We start from the raw sequence: 20359 nt of genomic DNA, 5'->3' as shown, positions 1-20359 counted from the left end.
ACAATTACAAGCAGTGCTAAAATGTGTGCTAAAGGGGTATACCTCACTGAGCTATATGCACACAGCCAGGTAAGCTAAGCACCACTTTACACATTTGATTTTCCAACCTGCCAATCATTTTACCAAACTACAAACCAGAAGGGTGACTCTCATGAATGTTGTATCTATCATGACATCCTGAGATGGACTATGTTACTTCAAGTTTTACAGTAATGAAGAATAGAGGAAGTATTTATAAGGATTTGCAGGAGCTCCTACAACTAACCCAATAGGCTCGCCTTGAAGATCTGTCCAATATCTGTCCTGGCTGTTTGGGTGCAGTACTGAGTTCTAGATTTTTAGCCTCCATAAGTAGAACACTGCTTTGTGATTTTTGGCATGGTGCTTTGTGACTAATAGCTCAAGAAATTCCATCATCCGCAGTAAATGCTGTACAAAGGGCCAAATTGTGGCTTCACTGTACAAAGAGGCTGCATATTGGCAGTAACACTTGGGTTTTAGGAGGGGTTTTTCTGAAGCAGACAGGGCCTGATCATCCACTACCTTGTACTTTATGTAGTCATTTACCCCTGTGAAAAGTTACCCTCCCCGTTTCAGAGAGGTGTAAATGGCTACACAAGATCAAAGGTAACAGCTAATCGGGTTTCTAACACCAGGATTATTTGGGGAGGCACAGTGTAATCCAAAATCTATTGTTCTGTGATACAGGTGTATACGTCATTAAGTCTATAGCGTCTCAGGCCAAAATCCCCTCATCTGAACACTTCTCCCAAGACGCAAACCATCTACCTACTAATCCAAGATGACAAAATATACTCCACATGTATGAACTAGTGCACCACAAAGGATCTTTTTTTAAAGTGCTTTTAAAAAAAGCACTCTGAGGAAAATGAAGAAAGGTCTGAAATTTTCCTCATTTAATTTAAAAATGGTCACATTTTTTTCTTTCAGATTTTGTACTCAAAATTTACACTTTTCAGAACCAAAGCAAATTTTTACTTCAGAAATAGTGAACACTTGAGTTAGAGCAGCATGAACCTGTATAGCTATAGTTAATACTCTCATTATGCTTAAATCAGACATAGAATTCATGCTACTCTATCAGTGAATCGGCTTGAGTTTGACCTCTCTTTTAGGTCAGTGATATGATTCATATGCCATATACAGTTATGGTTATTGTAGAAAGTAGTAATGACTTTACATGTGATCACCATCATTGTTGTTTATTTAAATGGAAATAGGCTTTTAGGGAAAAATATTGATTTTATATATACTGTTTAAAAATTGTGAATGTATCACTGAAGAATTACTAACCAAAAACATCACTCTGGAAAATTCAAATTAGACTTGGCAGATCACCTTTTACATGTTCCTGTTTGCTATCATTCGAATCAGGATTTTTTACACTTCATAAAGAGTCAGTATATTATCATCTTGGCTATGATGACAGTGCAGTGCAAAAAAAAGACAGTGGCCAAATTCTGTTCTTAATGATACCATTGTCAATCTGGGTAAATCAAGTGAAGTCAATGAAGTTATGTTACATTTACACTAGTGTAACTGAAAGAAGAACTTGGCTTGCTTTTTATACAACTGTAGTCCAGGATTCAGTTTTGCTAGGTTATAGCCAAATATATGGGCCAAATTATGTAAATATGTTGTATAGCTACAAAAATGGTTGCATATTAATGTTGGAAGGGCTGAGTTTGCATCCCTGTTTTGGCAGACTTTGGCCCTATATACAACTTCACTTGTCATATTGTCTCTGATTAGAACAGAAATAATCTGGGGGGAAAGTGCACAGGTGGAATTATGACATCAATAAGCACATGTGCAGAAACGTATAGATCACAGTTCTTGACCCTTTGGCCCAATCTCAGAATGTTCCTTGTTGCTCCGGTCAGTGAGTTCTGCAGAGAGACAAATTCAAGGCAGAAAATTTCACTCCCACTTCTCCCTCCCACACTGCCCTGTTGTACACAGGTTTCTTGACAGGCACCAGTGTGCAATCCCCTGCTAGCATTTGACCCATAAACTTATGTTACTGTGAAAAAGTTTGTATACAACATTTCATAACTGTTAATTGGATTTAGAACTAAATTACCCATTGACTGAATGTTGTTCAGTTGGTACTGGTGATATTATAACCAGTCTAACTTAATGGTCTGTTCATAATTCATACCGTGTAAAAGTCAAAGAAATATATAGGCTGAGGCTACAATACTTATTTACGGACATTTCTTATCTAAAGTTCTTTTAAAGACTGGCTGACTGCACCATATAAAACTGGAAAGCATTTTATTCATTAACCATACTGTTTATATCAGCTAATTTCTGTATCTCCTTTCCCCATTTTTCATTACTAGGGACTTTTGAAGGAAAACAGGATCTTTGTAGTTTAGGAGTACATCTGTTCCTGCTTCTTACTCTTGACTTTGAAGGTACAATCCTTTGTGACATTACAATAGATTGCTATAGCTGCTATTGTAATGACACACAGGATTATTGGCTGAATTCTGTAAGGTGCCACTGGCTGTTGAGGGTGTTCAGTGCCTTGCATGACTGGGCTCATAATCGTACATCTCTACAACAATATACTGTAACATCACAAGGACTGAGACTTTGTCAAGAAAAAGAAGTTGGAGTTGACTATCCAACAGAGGACAATTCTAGAATATCTGTAGTCAATTGCACAAAGAAATCTTCCTGATTTCCCAATTCCTCTGGCACACAGAGATTATAATCTCAGTTTGTTGTCCAAATGTTTTCTCTCATTTTCAGTCATCAAATACCAATAATGACTAAATGAACACCATTTTCTTTAAGTCCATTGCCTGAGACCTGATCTTCTCAAATTTACAATCCATGCAGAAACTTGATTCCTGAGAGCTCTCTAGACCCTGCTTAATCAACTGATAACTGTGAGATAACATTTCAGAAATTCTCTGTAGATTTTCATATAATGCAAATTATTTGCATAGTGTCCTTCATAAAGGTATCACAAAATGTTTCATATTGAGAAATACAACAGAAATATAGCTTTAAAGAACAATTTGTCTCATTCAAATAGAAATGGGAAACGATGTACAGAGCTGCAGAGAAAAACAAGCACAGAAAAACAATGTATATGCATTTTTCCTGCATTTAACTATTATTGAATACTGGTGACAGGAAGAATGGAAGCATACAGTGTTAGGAAAGGGAAAGGTGAATAGGTTTCAGCATCACATAAAGAAGAGTTTTAAGGCAAGAGTAGAAGAGGAAGTGAGTGAGTGACTTAGAGAGAGTGAAACAAAATGGGTCAGGAGACGTGAGAGAGACACTGTCGTGAAAAATCACAGAGAAGGGTCTGGGGGAAAAGCAAAGGTTAGAAAAGTAGAGTCATCAGAGTAGACAGATTGGGTGGGATGAGATGAGTAGTCAAAGAATATTTTAAAAATAGGAGGAAAACTTAGAATGTGATTGTCAAGGCTGAATCCCCATTCTGTCACTCTGAGTGCAGAAAGTGGGGGCCCGCAAGGATTTTAATACTTGCCATTCCAGGCTTGTATTAAACTCCCAAGGTTACAGCTTTTCTCTGACCTTGGCTTGGTAAACGCTGCCACCACCCAAATGCAAAAAAACACCCTTTAAACCCAGGAAGGAGCACTTGGGAATTCCTCCCTGTGGGGTACCCTTAAGCCCTTTCATACACGCACACCCTGGGGGAAGAGCTGAAAAAGAAAACAAAGGAAATTAGCTGTGGCTATCAGTTAATCAAACAACATGCACAAATCTCTTACGACACCAAAAATCCAATCCTGTTCTTAAAAAAGGTAAATTTTATTAAAAACAAAATGGAAAAAAAATACATCTGGAATTTAGGCACTTTGCTAGATCTTAAAAGAAACAGTTACAAAAATTAAGCACCCAAAGTAGCTTTCTTGGGGGTTCAGCTTAAAGGTTACAAGCAAACAAAAGCATCAGGGGTTAGCACAGAGGACATCCACAAGCCAAAATAAGAAATAAACCTGATAGCATCTAACTAAACATTCCCTATCCAAATTATTTCTTCTAGGTATGGAAGATACTTTTTCATACCTGGTTCAAACCTTATACAGCATTTCTGCTTATAGCATTGCTGCTCTGTGTTCTGGCAGCCCAGAGAACAACAGACAAGGGAAAACTTTCCCATTTTTTAAGTTCTAGCCTTCCCATTTGCTCTTTTGGTCAGGTGCCCACTCCTTTTCTTTTACCTGTGGGCTTGTTAACTCTTTACAGGTAAAGCAAGCAGAGAACAGCTACCAAGAGGGATTTTACAGCTAGCTGGCTGGCTGGGTGTCCATAAAAGGGAGCTCTCCCCTCCCTTCATTTGTCACACGCCCCCCAAATTACAGACAGTGCTGGTCAGCCTGGTTTAGGTCGGGTGCACACCGGTTGGGATTTCTTTCTGGAGGGTTAGGAAACAGTTACTAAGATACATGCACCTCTAATTTTACTAATAATTACATGGAGAACTAAACAGTACTTTTTAAAGGACTACAATGACTTAGCATACAGGGACATTTTCACCTGGCTGATTCTGGGAAACCATCCCGGGACAGTGCATCAGCCACTTGGTTAGAGGCTCCTGAAATGTGTTGTATTTAAAAATCAGTCTTGAAGAGCTAATCTCCACTGAAGAAGTTTTTTGTTAGACGCATTGACTGTGAACCCACTTCAGTGGAGCATAGTCAGTCTGCAGGTGGAACCGCCGTCCCTAAATGTATGGCACAGATTCTCCAGAGCATACACAATGGTGTAACATTCTTTTTCTGAGGCTGACCAGTGGCTTTCCCTCTCAGAAAGTTTTTTGCTGAGAAACACGACAGGATGGAACTGCTGATCTGGTCCTTCCTGCATTAAAACTGCTCCCACACCATGCTCAGATTCATCTGTGGTTATGACGAACGGTTGTTTGAAGTCTGGGACCCTCAGTACAGAGTCAGAAGTAAGGGCCGCCTTAAGCTGCTTAAAAGCTTTCTGACACTTCTCAGTTCACTGAACTGCATTTGGTTGTTTTTTCCTGGTCAGGTCTGTCAGTGGGGTGGCGATTTGGCTGTAGTTTGGTACAAATCATTGGTAATACCCAGCAAAGCCTAAGAATAATTGGATCTGCTTCTTTGACTTAGGGACAGGCCAATTTTGGATAACATTTACCTTAGCCTGTAGGGGGTTGATAGTATCTTGACTCACCTGGTGTCCACTGTCCGTTACCCTGTTTAGGCATATTTCACACTTTTTGGCTTTAACAGTTAATCCTGCCTCCCTTATGCGCTGAAAGACAGGTTGGAGGTGTTCTGCCCATGAATCTGAGAATATAGCCACATCGTCGAGGTAGGTGACTGCAAATTCCCCAAATCCAGCCAGAAGGTTATCTACCAATCTCTGGAAGGTGGCGGTTGCATTTCGCAGTCCGAAAGGGAGCACATTAAATTCATACAGCCCTACATGGGTGATGAAGGCTGACCTTTCCTTGGCTGGTTCATCTAGCGGCACTTGCCAGTAACCCTTAGTTAAGTCTAAGATGGAGACAAACTGGGCACATCCCAGTTTCTCCAATAGCTCATCTGTGTGTGGCATTGGATAGCTTTCTGGGCGAGGTACAGCATTTAGTTTACGGTAGTCCACACAAATGTGGATTTCCCTGTCTGGTTTGGGAACCAGAACCACTGGAGAGGCCCATGCACTCTCAGAGGGGCGGATTACCTGTTCGTAACATGTCCTTGATCTCCCTTTCTATTGCGGTTTTGGCTTGAGGGGCCATCCGATAGGGTTGGGCTCTAATTAGGCGAGCATCACCTGTGTCAGTGGAGTGGTATGCCCGTTCTGTCCGTCCTGGGGTGGCTGAAAACATTGGCGCAAAGCCGGTGCACAGCTCCTGGATTTGCTGTTGCTGCTTACGCCCAAGGGTCATGGAAGCATGGAAGGCTCACCTCTTCCACGCCACCATTGCTATTTCCTTCATAGTAGACTTCTTCAGGCCACTCAGTGTTGTCTCTCTCCTGGGCTGTAAACTGGAGAACTTTGATTTCTCGGGAATAAAAGGCCTTTAGAGAATTAACATGGTATACTTTAGGTTTTAGGGTAGGTCTGGAAATGCTATGAGGTAATTAACAGCTCACAGGTGCTCTTGGACCATAAATGGCCCCTCCCATGACGCTTCCATCTTATTGGCCTGGAGCGCTTTCAGGACCATGACTTGGTCACCTACTCTGAAGGAATGCTTTCTGGCATGTTTATCATACCAGGCCTTTTGCTCTTCTTGAGCATCCTGTAGGTTTTCTCAAGCAAGGGCTAGAGAGTCTTTGAGGGTGTTTTGCAGGTTGGTTACAAAGTCCAAAATGTTAGTTCCTGGAGAAGATGTAACCCCCTCCCATTGCTGCTTCACCAACTATAATAGCCCCTTAAAATCATGGCCGTAAACGAGTTCAAAGGGTGAAAACCCTAAACTGGCATATGGTACAGCCCTGTAGGCAAAGAGCAACTGCTGCAACACTAGGTCCCAATCAATGGAGTGCTCATTCATGAATTTACATATCAAAGTCCCTTTGAACTTCTCCACTAGGCCATTTGTTTGATGGTGGTAAGGGGTGGCAACCAAATGGTTCACCCCATGAGCTTCCCAGAGATGTTTCATGGTCCCTGCCAGGAAGTTAGTTCCCGAATCTGTAAGGATGCTGGAGGACCAACTTACCCTGGCAAAAATGTCTGTCAATGCCTGGTTCATGCTTTTAGCCCTGGTGTTGCTTAGAGCTACTGTTTCCAACTATCGGGGGGCAAAATCCATAGAAATCAGTATGTACAGCTTTCCTCTGGGTGTCTTCTTAGGGAAAGGACCCGGAATAGCCACAGCTACACCCTGAAATGGAACCTCAATGATGGGGAGTGGCTGGAGAGGGGCTTTGACCTGCTCTTGGGGCTTTCCCACCCTCTGGCACACTTCACAAGACCGGACATAAGTAGAAATGTCCTTGCCCATTCCCTCCCCGTGGAATGACTTCCCCAAATGGTCTTTGGTCCTATTCACCCCAGCATGGCCACTAGGGTGATCGTGGGCTAAGCTCAAGAGCTTTTCCCTATACTTATTTGGCACTACCAACTGTTTCTGAGGATGCCAGTCCTCCTTGTGCCCACCAGAAAGGGTCTCCTTGTATAAGAGTCCTCCTTCTATAACAAACCTGGACCTATTAGAAGAGCTGAGAGGCGGTGGGTCGCTCCGTGCAACCGTCCAAGCTCCCTTGAGTCTCTCATCCACTTTCTGCTCTGCTTGGAACTGCTCCCTTGATGGTAGAGACATTAGTTCCTTGCTGGGTTGTGGACTTGGGCTTGGTCCCACTGGAAGCGATGCAGGTGATGGCGTTGTTTCCGTTGACTGTGAACCACTCTCCCCGCTGGTGCACTAGATGGTATTTTAGTCTCCGGTTGAACCTCTTGCACTGGTCTAGCTACTGCTGGTGCCCTTTGGTGCTGGCTCCCTAGACTCTGGTGGGGTACAAGCACGGGCTCTGGTGCTGAATGCGCCACCAGTTCCAATCCTTGGGAATGGTTCTAGCTGGGTTCCAGGAACTGGATTTACAACTGCTGCCATAGACTCTGGTCTGGAGTCTCATTCCACCACCTCTGGCTGCGTTCCTTTAGAAGGCTCAGGAATGGAGTTAGATTTGGAGACCTGTTTAGCCTGGCTGCAGATGACCATCCCCACCCTTTTTGTTAGCCTCACATGGTTGGCTAAGTCTTCTCCCAGAAGCATGGGAATGGGATAATCGTCATAGACTGCAAAAGTCCATATCCCTGACCAGCCCTTGTACTGAAAAGGCAACCTGGCTGTAGACAAGTTAAAGGGTTGCACTGTCACTTGGGCCTCTGGGTCTATGAATTTGGGGTCCACCAGGGATTGGTGGATAGCTGACACCTGTGCTCCAGTGTCTCTCCACGCAGTAATCTTTCTCCCACCCACACTCACAGTTTTCCGAGGGAACTTTTACACTGAAAACTTTGGCACTGTTCAGTTTAGGCACCTATGGGGTTCAGCAGGCATTTTACCAATCGCAGAGGAGCCAAAACTGGGATTTAGGCACATAAGGCCCTTTGTGGATCCCACGCTAAGTACCTTCTCAAAGCCACACCGAAAGCCTGTGGCAGAGCAGAGAACTAAACCCAGGTCTACCAAGTCTGAGCCTAGTACCCTAACCACTGAACCAGCTAAAGCAGCAGCCCCTCACTGGCTCTTTGCATGTGTGCAGCCTGAAGACAGACATCACACAGAGCAAGGACTCTCACCCCTTGGAGAAAGATGGACAAACACAGGGATGGAGCAAGAGATACAGAAAGAGACAGGATTTACTGAAGATTTATAGGATTAGTCTAGGAAAGCTGGAGGAGAGTTGGGATTAGACTAGAGACTAGGAGAGGTGAAGAGAGGAAGTAGAAATAGTTGCCACTCACATATTGGAATTTCATGGGGGAGGCACCTCGAGGAGGTGCAGGAGTGGGGGTGAGGTAGAGGGGTAGCTTGAGGAAGAGAAAGCAGTACGGGACCTGACTATGTGAGGACTGTATAAAAAGTCAGGTGGCAGGAAATTGAGAGGCTTAGAGAAGGTGCCGTAACCTTAAAGGACCATTGGGGACACTACTAACATCAGCCAGTGAGTTGCTTCTGTGTAGAGGACTTCCTAAATCTGTGATCTGCATGGTTATAGACCCACATTAATTTCTTTATGGATGGGCAGACACACCATCAAGTCACACAGGAATTCTAAGCCATGGATGACTTCCCATCTGTGGTGGCACATTGTGCATATCTCTGTGAAACTACGCCATCTGTAGTACTGCCAACACCAGGCATTTGAAAATTATGAGGCTGGGCCCAAAAAAGTAATGAGATTGCCTTACAAACAATGAGATGTGTTTAAAAATAATTGTGTTTTTTTGTTTTTTGAGCCTTTAGGGTGCACTTGGTTCATGTGTTCAAGCTTTTCTCCACAACCATGAAGTCTAGAAACATACCTTTATAAAAAAAGAAAGCTGAGATTTTCGCATAATGTCTAGACTCCAGGAGCTGAGGCATTTTTTTGAAACATCAAATGTTTCAAAAGTTTGCACCACTGAGTCTGAAATAGAAAATGTACCTAATTCCATGAATATGATGGCTGTACTTATGTGACACACTGGTAGTGTATACAGCTGTGCTAGAGCATTACCCAGAATCATGCCACTACTTCCACATTCTGCCCTTTTCGCCTATAGTATGTAACCAATTTACAACCACAACTTGCTGCCTTTGCTGGAGCACTCAAGAGAAGGACCATTTCTTAATTATGGTGTCAGCATCAGTGCAACTGGCAGGGCTGGATGAAGGCACAGGAGCTAGAGGCCTATGCCTAAGGCCTTAGTTCCTGGAGTTATGTGATGGGGTCAGACTTTTTTTTAAAGTAAATGTCTGGTCCTCATTGTTGAAAATGTGACACTTCTGCCACATAGGTAATAGCAGCAAAAAGACCATGTTTAATATATCACAAGAACTAGGAGTCACCAAATGAAATTAATAGGCAGCAGGTTTAAAACAAACAAAGGGAAGTATTTTTTTCACACAATGCACAGTCAACCTGTGGAACTGTTTGCCAGAAGATATTGTGAAGGCCAAGACTATAACAGGGTTCAAAAAAGAACTAGATAAGTTCATGGAGGATAGGTCCATCAATGGTTATTAGCCAGGATGGGCAGGGATGGTGTCCCTAGCCTCTGTTTACCAGTAGCTGAATGGGTGACGGGATGGATCACTTGGTGATTACCTGTTTTGTTCATTCCCTCCGGGGCAGCTGGCACTGGCCACTGTCGGAAGACAGGATACTGGGCTAGATGGACTTTTGGTCTGATCCAGTATGGCCGTTCTTATCTAGGGACCCTCTTGACAAATAACTAAATCAGCTAAAACCTGGGAACACTATCACAGTACTCTCACTTGGACTTGCAAGTCTCCCTTGAAATATCAGTAGTACTATTTTCAGAAGACTGAGAGTCCATTTGTTCTGGCAGTGTTAGGTACTGGGGCTCAGCTGTCTTAACATGTGGTTGGTGCCTGAGTGCCTAGTGCCCCTTTGCAGGGAAAAGGGCACGGAAAACACCATTTTCCACCAGCCCATGGGATTGGGGATAATGGGGACTAGAGATTATATGTCTAAACGCAAACTTCCCTAAAAATTGCTTAAACTCATTGCCACCACAGAGGGGCCCATTATCAAACATTACTATGTCACTTATACCATGTCTAACAAAATAGATTTGACATGCACAATCACCAGTTTAGCAGTAGTATCTCCTAGTAAAGCTATCTCAGGGAAATTAGAATAATAGTCTAGAATGCATTTTTTCACCAGTAAATGTAAACAAATCTATGCCTACTTTGCTCCAAGGGACCAATTTTTCCAGTACCACCAACATGGGCTCTTTTGCTTAACCTGTCATGTATTTTTGGAATGTGCAATGGGTCTTGACCACTTCTTCAGTGTCACTGTTTATCTGAGACCAGTATAAAACATCTGCAGCCTACTGATGCAATAACATCTGCCTGACTTTAGAGCAGGGGTGGGCAAACATTTTGCCTGAGGGCCACATCTGGGTGGGGAAATTGCATGCAGGGCCATGAACGTATGGCTGGGGCAAGGGGTTGGAGTGCGGGAGAGAGTGCAGGGTGTGGGAGGGAGTATGGTGTACAGGAAGGGGCTCAAGGCAAGGGGTTGGGGCAGAGGAGCAGTAAAGGGTGTACAAGGGGGCTCAGGGCAGGGGTTTGGGGTGCAGGGAGGGGTGCACGGAGTGGCAGGGGACTCAGGGCAGGGGGTTGGAGTGTGGGGTACAGGACGGGGTGGGGTGCGGGCTCTGGCCCGGTGCCACTTACCTGGAGTGGCTCCGGGTTGGCAGCAGCACCGCTAAGGCAGGCTCCCTGCCTGCCGGGGCCCGACACCACTCTCAGAAGTAGCCGTCACCACGTCCCTGCATACCCTGGGGGCAGAGGGCTCCACACGCTACCCTCGCCTGCAGGTACCTCCCCCGAAGCTCCCATTGGCCGCGTGTTCCCAGCCAATGGGAGCTTCGTGTGTGGAACCCACAGATAAGGGCCACAGGGACGTGGTGCCGGCCGCTACTGGGAGCGGCGCAGGGCCCACAGCGCCACGGGAATGGCAATCCCGTGGGCTGGATCCAAAGCCCTGAAGGGCTGGATCCCGCCCGTGGGCCGTAGTTTGCCCACCCCAGCTTTAGAGAGAGCCTGAAACAATTGTTCTGAGAGGTGTGAGCTACAGCCTGCCTCTTAATGCGGTGTTAACACCAACACCCACTTTTGAAGGGCCCTCCAACACCACTTCAACAAAGCACTCCATGTATGGAAGGAGAAAAGTGCAGCAGGCCAAGCCTGCCCACCCAGGCAGATACTCTTCTGACTCTCAAGGGGAGGGAGGCCCTTGAAACTGTTCATGGAGTGGAGATGCCCCTGCTTGATTAGCAGGGGAATCAGGCCCACTTTGGCGCTGGCTCTCCAAGGTGAGACCAAGAGGGAGCTTTGGCTATGGTGTGTCTAGGAGTAGGACTTGATAGCTACTGACTGAGGCAGGGCTTCCTCTTGTCCTCTTATCCTCTCTGCTTCTGTCTTATCATTTGTGCCTACCCCAACCTTTACCAGTTTGGCCACTCTCCACTGGGAATAGCCATTACTTGAAAATAACCTGCTTTTACACTGCTCATTACTGGGTGTCCAAGCTTCATTAGTATACTGCCAGTTACCACTGCACCTGGTGGCTGTTTCTGCTCAGCCTTAAACACCAAGGATATTTGTGTGGACACTTTGAAAATCCCAAGTACTGTATATTCAAGCAACTTGTGAGCAGCCAAATCCAAGCTGTGAAAATTGCCTGGGCACATAATTCGCTCACACTAGTGCCCCTTGCTGGGGACCCAAATAGTTATTTGCATCTACCCAAGATTTTAAAACATAGCCATAGTGTATAGAACTTGCCCCTTCTCTGCTTCTTCTTCTATTTCTGCAACCTGTGAGCAGAGATATAGTCAACTTAAACAGTGACCAACTCCTGTTCCTGATCTCTATCTCCTAGGCTTTTCTATCTGTTCAGATGCTGATGAAACAATGGTGTCCCTGCCGGCCACAGATTCCCTCAGAGGATTGCTGAAGCATCTACAGTAGACTGAGAGAAGGGGAGGGGCAGAGATAATCAGAAACAAGGAGAACAGCAATGCCAGGAGAGCAGAGCACCGTATAATAGTGAAGCTTTGAAAAGATATTCTCAGTATTGGGTCCCCCAGCCATAGCTGGACTCCCATCCACAGAGATTTTCAAAGAGCATGCACTGCCCACATTCTGCTTCCCTTTCTTGTCTGAGTGCCCAAAACTGGGCATCCAAATTCCTCTGCACAGATGTAAGATAAAATAAAGAAGAAATAATTTAGTATGAGATTTGTACCATAGATGACAAAATCATAGCTTAGTACTCTTCTCCAGCTTGTTAATGATAATGGGACAGCTGTACATCTCGTGCTCAAGCAAACAGCCTCATGCTTTACAACACACCCGAGGCATTTGGATTTCACATTATGTTCTGTGTGTTTGTTACTTATATATATTTTTTAAATTGGCTACTTCAGTGTTGAATCTCACCCTGTGTATGGCGACAGGTGCACCTTTGGCTGCTGAAGAAATTAAGCCAGTATTAGAAATGGCACAAAGTGAAGATGGCAGCTGACAATCTATTAACATATGCCAGGTGCATTTAGAATCAGAAAATGTTATGCTGTGCAGAGAAAGTTTTTGTGCTACCCTAGTTCAATTACATACAAATATCCACTTCTGCCAAGTGAAAGTAGCTGTGAAATATTTAAGAGCAAACGGTAACTATCAGTTTCTCTATAAATCCTCTATAAAAGAGCCATATTTATTTTAAAGGATGATGCAATTCTACTTTAGACACAGATCATAGTTTGCAGAGTTACAACAGACTATATTGCATCATGTATCCTGCATAAACCCTGCTTGCAACATGGCATTTATCACAATGTGCTATCTATTTACATTAATGTATTTTAAGCGCTTTTAAAATAGTTTTCAGGTCCACATTTTTGTTTTCTTAATCCTTTGCAATCAATGATGCCATGTCAGTGATTCATTCTTTGGCCTGGAGAATATGGTTCTGAAGCCCTAAACTTTAGTCATTCTTTGCATTGGCCACAGCTGGTCATATTAGAGCAACTTGGAGTCTATACTATATGGTGACACCAGGTCCCTGCCACCTTGAGGAGCTAGGCAAGAATAAGAAACACAAAATTTGATCACTTGCTTGGTGATGTCAGTCTTAAGGAAGTTTTAAAGAATCAAATATTTTTGTTAATTCCACTGCACAGTGATGCACTTTTTTTCCTATTATTTCTATTCACATCGCTGCTGATTACTCAGATATCTGTGTGTAAACAGAACCTTTCTCATTTATAATTAGCCATCTTCTCTGACTGATTAAGGAACATGCTTGGAATGAGAATATGCTTAAATAGAATGCTTCTATTTAAATTCATATAAATTGATAAGCCGCAATTAGATATACAGGAAAAATACTTCAAAGTTGAAATGGGGTAGTGAAGAAATAAGTTTTTAGTGCTAGAGTACAACAGAGATACTCTAAAGAAGTTAGCTTTTTGCCCTTCCAGATTGTAAAATATCCTAGTGCCAGTCAGTATCTGATTTACATAAGATTCCCCATTTGGAACCCTTTTAAAGTGGAAATCACCTATGCTTACAAGCGTGCATTGCTAAAGAATTAGTTGTTCAGGAAGTCTGTTACTCCAAATATACAGTTATCACATTAGATACACCTCCTTCACTATATATTGTGGTTAGGCAATTCCTAAGACAGAATGCTTTGAAACTGTATCTGAAGTTGTATAACCGACAACATCTAATTTTAATGTTCCACTTTTCCCCTACTTATTATAGCTATTAAAATGCTGGAAAGGAGGGTTTCTTTCTAGTTAACCAAAAATAAGGATTTTTCTTGATAGACTTTTATTTTCAATTCTTCTGCATTAATTTAAATTATATAATGTGAGTTAGTGTGGCCTAGTAGCTAGAACAAATGACCTGGAAATCAGGACTCCTACATTCTATTCTTATCTCTGCATTTGATTCACTCAATGATGCTGGACAATTATCCTCAAGGATAAATCTCAGTGATGCGCAGTGAATATTTTAACAAGAGTTTCCTGCAAAAATGTTCTCCCTTAGCATGTGATAAACCCATGTACCAGAGGTGCGTGTGCTTGCAGAGAAGGATGAGGGACCGGATAGTGTATTCAAATGGAAGAGCAAAAAGCAAATGAACAAAGACCCTTTGTCATAACCATAATCAAGGAGAGAGGTGACAGAATGTGTCATGTTTGTATCATGTACATTTCACTAGAAATGTCTGTACTTTTTTGTTCCAAGAAAAATATACTGAGGTCACAATTGTGAGTAGGCCCACTTACGTCAAGTAGTGTGTGAATAAGGGTTCCAGCACTAGGTCTTGAATTACTGACGATATAGCACAGTGCTCAATTTGTGTAATTTGAAATAGAACTGGGGATTGATTGTGTGAAGACTTATTACAGGCTTTTGGATGCATCCTTCCCAGAGACATTTGCTGAATATAGCTATGATTTGGTGTAATCTAGTACATTCCAAAGGCAAAAATATGCACTTCAGAAGGTTTTTGTTTGTCTGTTCCTTTGTTTTCAGCCTCAAGGATAAGTAATCTCTGGCAAAGCTTAGCCAGTTACAGTTAAATTTTAACACTGTCCACTACAGGCAGGGAAATTACTTCCACCCAATCTTCAATTTGGTAGTAGAACCTCAAAAGACTCGGAGGGCACCCTTGAGCACACTACTAATCACTCTGACCCTCAGTTTATCCATCTGTAAAGTTAGAATATTTATTACCTATCTCACAAGAAAACTGAGTCTTAATTCAAGGAGTAAGAAGGAGATTAAGTTGTTGATTTTGATTAACCTTGAATGGATGTATGTATTTGAAGAAATTGGTAATTTTTTTAATGTAGACACAGGCACTTTTTAAAAATCACAAATCAATATTTTACTGGACCAACTTCTGTTGGTGAAAGAGACAAGCTTTGGAGCTACATGGAGCTCTTCTTCAGGTCAGGCTCTTTGTAGCTCGAAAGCCTGTCTCTTCACCAACATAAGTGGTCTAATAAAAGATATTATTTCTTCTACCTTATCTCTCTAGTATCTTGGAACCAATGAGTCTACAACACTGTAACAATAAATTAACTGATAGCACATTAAGATCTTTGGAAATAAATAGGGTACAAAGGCTAACTTCATATAAATTAGAAAATTAAAGATTTAATAATTATTGAAATCCTGTTAAAGAATTTTCCACATATATGTTACCCTGTGTTCTTCTTGCTTTTTTCTATAAAATGTATCGATTAACAATTGTGAAATTTCTCTGTTCTGATGGGCTGTGTCAAAGTATATGATGTTTTAATTTTAAGTTACAAGACTTCTACATACAGCGGGTAATATCCCTAAATTTTTCAAAGTGTGATGGAGAGTTTTAGCTATGCATTTTCCATTGATTTGAATTATATGGCTAAAATCTCATGCAAGGTTTTGAAAATTCAGGAACCAATTAGTAACAGGGCTAGAAGAGAGACAGAATGGACCATAACAGTGGTTTAATAGTTCTCTGGTGGGCCTGTAAATTTCAGAAGAATTTAGGTTTTCATTTAAAATAAATTAAGTTTCTAACCCTTAGGGCTGAAATCTTTCAAATGTGACAATTAGCAGCACTGTTTTGCTGAATCTATTGACCTCTTTAACAATAGCTGAGAGGTGGATTGACCTATTTCAGTAGAAGTTAATTCTGAAGCCTAATTATGCTGATTAAAATGTCAACTTTATTAACTATTCCACTGCTAATAATTTTAGAAGAAATAGTTAATATATGCATATCTACTGTGGCTAGAAAATATAAAAGTAAGAAATGTAAAACTTTTATGAGATCATATAATTATCCCTTAAAAAACAATGCAGGATTGTTCCCTGCAGTCTAATCTTCAGGATTTCGTCTATTTTAGATTGGAATGTCCGAAGTGAGATTATTCACAGTTTAACAGATCTCACCATTAAAAGTTTTTCTGTTTTGTTTTTTTCTTCCTAAATATTTCAACCCATTACTCCTATTACATCTGAAGGCTGAAAGAAGCCACCAGGGAATGGGGAACAGAAGTCACCAAGCGTAAGGGAAAGAGAGCCCTAATGTTCTAACATCCATAAACATAAGCTTTCAGTGTAAGTGCCAGCTTGCCAATTGAACCATTTAAGTTAGCCAGTTCTCTTATCTCAAATGAAGAATAGTTTAAAATTAGCAAAAGCAGACCTAAAATAATATACTGGGTAACCTTTTCTTCTTGTGTCTCTGATGGGTGATTTGGCAAATAGATAGCAGCTGTTTTTACATGTGGAAGGGGAGATCTTATCTGCAAAGATAGGCAGTGTTAGGTCTTTCCACATTCTGTTACATGATCCCCTCCTGGAGGTCACGTATTAGCTTTCCCCAAGCACTATAAACCTCTGTCATATGAGCAGAGCATCCACAGCTACTATGCTGCTTTTTTGTCAAGTGGCTTTTTAGCTGTCCCCCTGAAGCTGTGCTTTGTGATTCTTTTAATTGGGTTCATAGAGCACAAACAGCCTTCACTTATACTTTTGGCCTCCATTACATTTCCCCCCCCCAAGTAAATATGCTGTCTTCTCCCTATTTTGTTCAAGCCACACCCTTTTTATATTATAACACTTTGCTATATAATGTGTAGGAGAGGAGGGAATACACTTGTATCCATTATTGCCTCTCTGTATGCCCTTCCTCCAGTCTCTTCTCTGTGAGATTAAGGGCATTTTTCTCCCTTCTGTACTGCACAAGAGGAGGGGAGTATAAAGCTCTGAATTATAGATACCAATCTGAATTCTGAGTACATAAATGGGTACTGCCTCATCCACCAATTTTTTTCCCCAAGTATACACAGGGTTTGAAACCATTCCCCTTTCCATGGACCAGACAGAAACATTAACATTAAACCACATGATCAAGAACTGCTGAATTTGCACATACAAACATATTTACAACAGCCATGGACACATACACATTTTCACCTAACATGCTATATTTCTTTAAAGAAATATTGTTAAACTAGCATAGTATCTGTCCTTCCAATAGCTAAATCCAATGTGTGAACATACAAGCTTAAATTTCACTCACCTGCAAAATGGACTGGATACAGTAGGGATCATATAACAAATCCCGCCATTTAGACAAAAAGATCCATAACTGGTGCCACAGAGCTCTTCATGATCTGAAAAGAACAGATACAAAGAGAGAGATTTGTTTTACTCAGGAGGAATCAAGATGTGAAAAAATTATACCATGTGGTGATTTGGGTTTTGTTTTGTTGTTTTCTTTAAATTATAACACAAAAGATACAACTGGCTTAAAAATACTAGAAACTAATAAGGGACAGTTTTACTCTCCAACATATTGGTATGTACCACTATGTAGCTAATAAAATCAATGACTGTAACTGTGAATACAAGTACTAAAGTTGATTTTACACAATATATAGCAAATATACCAGCATATCAGAAGGCAGGCTTAAAGTTTGAGGAAGTGGGAGCAGTTCCATTAGTAAGGAGTGACAGAGCTTTGAAATCTTCCTCATGGCTATCACATTCGGGGAGCATAGTGAATATATTGGGCCAGATGATAGCCCTTATCAAGACTGCTTTGCACTGCTCTAGTGGTGCAAAGCAGCTTTAAAAACAGCTATATGGGGATTCCTGCAGTATACAGGAATCCACATATGTGGAGGCAGTATAGACAACCCTATACTCCCCCTCCTCGCAGCCTAGGAGTGCGGCCAGGGAAAGGGGAGAATGGCCTGAGTGCTGCTGCAGTCTAACTGTCCCTGACAGTGAATGGCCCCTTGGGCCTTTAGGCTGCTCCAACCTTCAGTGAAAACTGACCCATCCCCCTGCTGGCTCCAGCCAACTTTGGGCCACCCAGCTGCACCAAGCACCATTCTGGCACAGCTGAGGAGCTAGTTCATTAATACTTGTGTGGAGAAACTGCAATATAAGATTTCTCCAAACAATTACATTTGTTTCTTATAATGTAATTTCAAAAGAGTACATTTTTCATGATTGATTTTAAACATGAATTTTCAATGTAGGCTCCTTAATAAGCTATCCAGATCCTGCATTTGGATGCTCAGATTGGAATTTAGAGATGTAATTGTCCATTTTATGTACCTAAATCCCAATCTGGGCATCCAAATGCAGGATTTAGACATCCTAGTAAGAAGTCCATGTTTTTAAAACTGGGGTAGGTGGGTGGGTGGGTGGTATATGCAAGTGAGTATATAGCCATATATATGTGTGTGAGAGAGATTTTATTAATCTCACTCATTAAACCCAAGCATTTCCTTTAAAACAGGAATAGAACAGGCCTGTGACATCACAAACCTGAGAATCATGTGTTATCTCACACTTTAGGTGTGATTATTTTCACTGTTATTTCCAGCCATATCTGAAAATGAGACTGCAGAATGCCTACTGTTCGCGTATGGCAAAATGTGCCTTCAGCAGTGCATACAAAATATACTATTATGGAAAAAGGTATCTTGATTTTCATTTTCATATCTACTCTTTTGGAATAACCAATGTAACTCACTTGTAACTCCCCTGGGCCAAAACTGTGGCTGCGAACAACAATCCGCACTAGCAAGTGGTGTTAAAACATCCCACAACAGGGAGCGCTCCCACAGGCATTGCAGTCTAAGTGGGCACAATGCTTCCAGGAGCACCAGGAGTGTTTGGCCATTGCTATATTCTTGGAAGAGGTGCAGTATGTACCATATCCATACAGTACACTGGGCTGGCACTACAAATTCTGCCCTCTCACTGTCCTCTTTGGGTTATATAGTGATGCAATTGGCAGTGGAGACCCTGGGTGAAATCCTGGCCATGTTTAAGTCAATGGCAAAATTCCCATTGGATTAAATGGGGCTAGGATTTCAAAATCAATGGGCATTTTGCTGTGGACTTCAACAGAAATTTGCTGTGGGCCAAAAAAAATCTGATGAGGTTCAACAAGGACAAATGCAGAGTCCTGCACTTAGGAAGGAAGAATCCCATGCACCGCTACAGGCTGGGGACCGACTGGCTAAGCAGCAGTTCGGCAGAAAAGGACCTAGGGGTTACAGTGGACGAGAAGCTGGATATGAGTCAGCAGTGTACCCTTGTTGCCAAGAAGGCCAATGGCATCTTGGGCTGTATTCGTAGGAGCATGGCCAGCAGATCGAGGGAAGTGATTATTCCCCTCTAATCGGCACTGCTGAGGCCACACCTGGAGTATTGCGTCCAGTTTTGGTCCCCCAATACAGAAGGGATGTGGACAAATTGGAGCGAGTCCAGCAGAGGGCAATGAAAATGGTTAGGGGTCTGGGGCACATGACTTACAAGGGGAGGCTGAGGGAACTGGGTTTATTTGGTCTGCAGAAGAGAAGAGTGAGGGGGGATTTGATAGCAGCCTTCAATTACCTGAAGGGTGGGTTCCAAAGAGGATGGAGCTAAGCTGTTCTCAGTGGTGGCAGATGACAGAACAAGAAGCAGTGGTCTCAAGTTGCAGTGGGGGGAGGTCTAGGTTGGACATTAGGAAACACTATTTCACTAGGAGGGTGGTGAAGCACTGGAATGGGTTACCTAGGGAGGTGGCGGACTCTCCATCCTTCGAGGTTTTTAAGGCCCGATTTGACAAAGCCTTTGCTGGGATGATTTAATTGGTGTTGGTCCTGCTTTGAGCAGGAGATTGGACTAGATGTCCTCCTGAGGTCTCTTCCAACCCTAATATTCTATGATTCTATGATTCAACAGGGCCAGGATTTCAATCCCCATGTCCACGTGCTCAGTGTGCAAGGATCAGAACTGTGCACAGACCCAGTGCAAATTATCAGGGGGACAGAAAGCTCTTTGTGCCCTCTCCATCCTTGTGCATCTTCACAAGACCAGGCACAACTTAACTCTATATGTTCACACTAAGGTCAAAAATAAAATACAATTTTACTTTTAACCAGCATGATTTCTATACTTATAATACACATTGACAATTTGTTTACTGCAAGCTTACTATTGAGAACTTTTCAAGTATTACACTTGTGTGTACAGACCATTTACTATGGTGTGAGGGGCGGGGAGAAAACAGCTGAAGAGAAAATTTACTAACAAGAC

The 20359-nt window shown here is 42.3% G+C and overlaps 2 protein-coding genes across 6 annotated transcripts in view; one reads left to right on the top strand and one right to left on the bottom strand.

The window, feature by feature from the left end:
• TMEM266 (transmembrane protein 266) overlaps positions 1-20359 on the top strand; it is a 193240-nt gene that overhangs the window by 25820 nt on the left and 147061 nt on the right. The gene's annotated exons all lie outside the window — the stretch shown is intronic.
• NRG4 (neuregulin 4) overlaps positions 1-20359 on the bottom strand; it is a 65315-nt gene that overhangs the window by 22219 nt on the left and 22737 nt on the right. For all 3 annotated transcript variants that reach the window (XM_048867907.2, XM_048867908.2, XM_048867909.2), the window contains exon 5: positions 17337-17430. In XM_048867907.2, coding sequence (XP_048723864.1) covers positions 17337-17430 — 94 coding nt within the window. The remainder of the gene's footprint in view (positions 1-17336; positions 17431-20359) is intronic.

The sequence above is a fragment of the Caretta caretta genome, chromosome 10 (genome assembly GCF_965140235.1).
Source record: "Caretta caretta isolate rCarCar2 chromosome 10, rCarCar1.hap1, whole genome shotgun sequence".
NCBI classification, from domain to species: domain Eukaryota; kingdom Metazoa; phylum Chordata; order Testudines; family Cheloniidae; genus Caretta; species Caretta caretta.
Note: the sequence above shows the minus strand (reverse complement) of the source record. Positions and strands in the feature narration are given on the sequence as shown.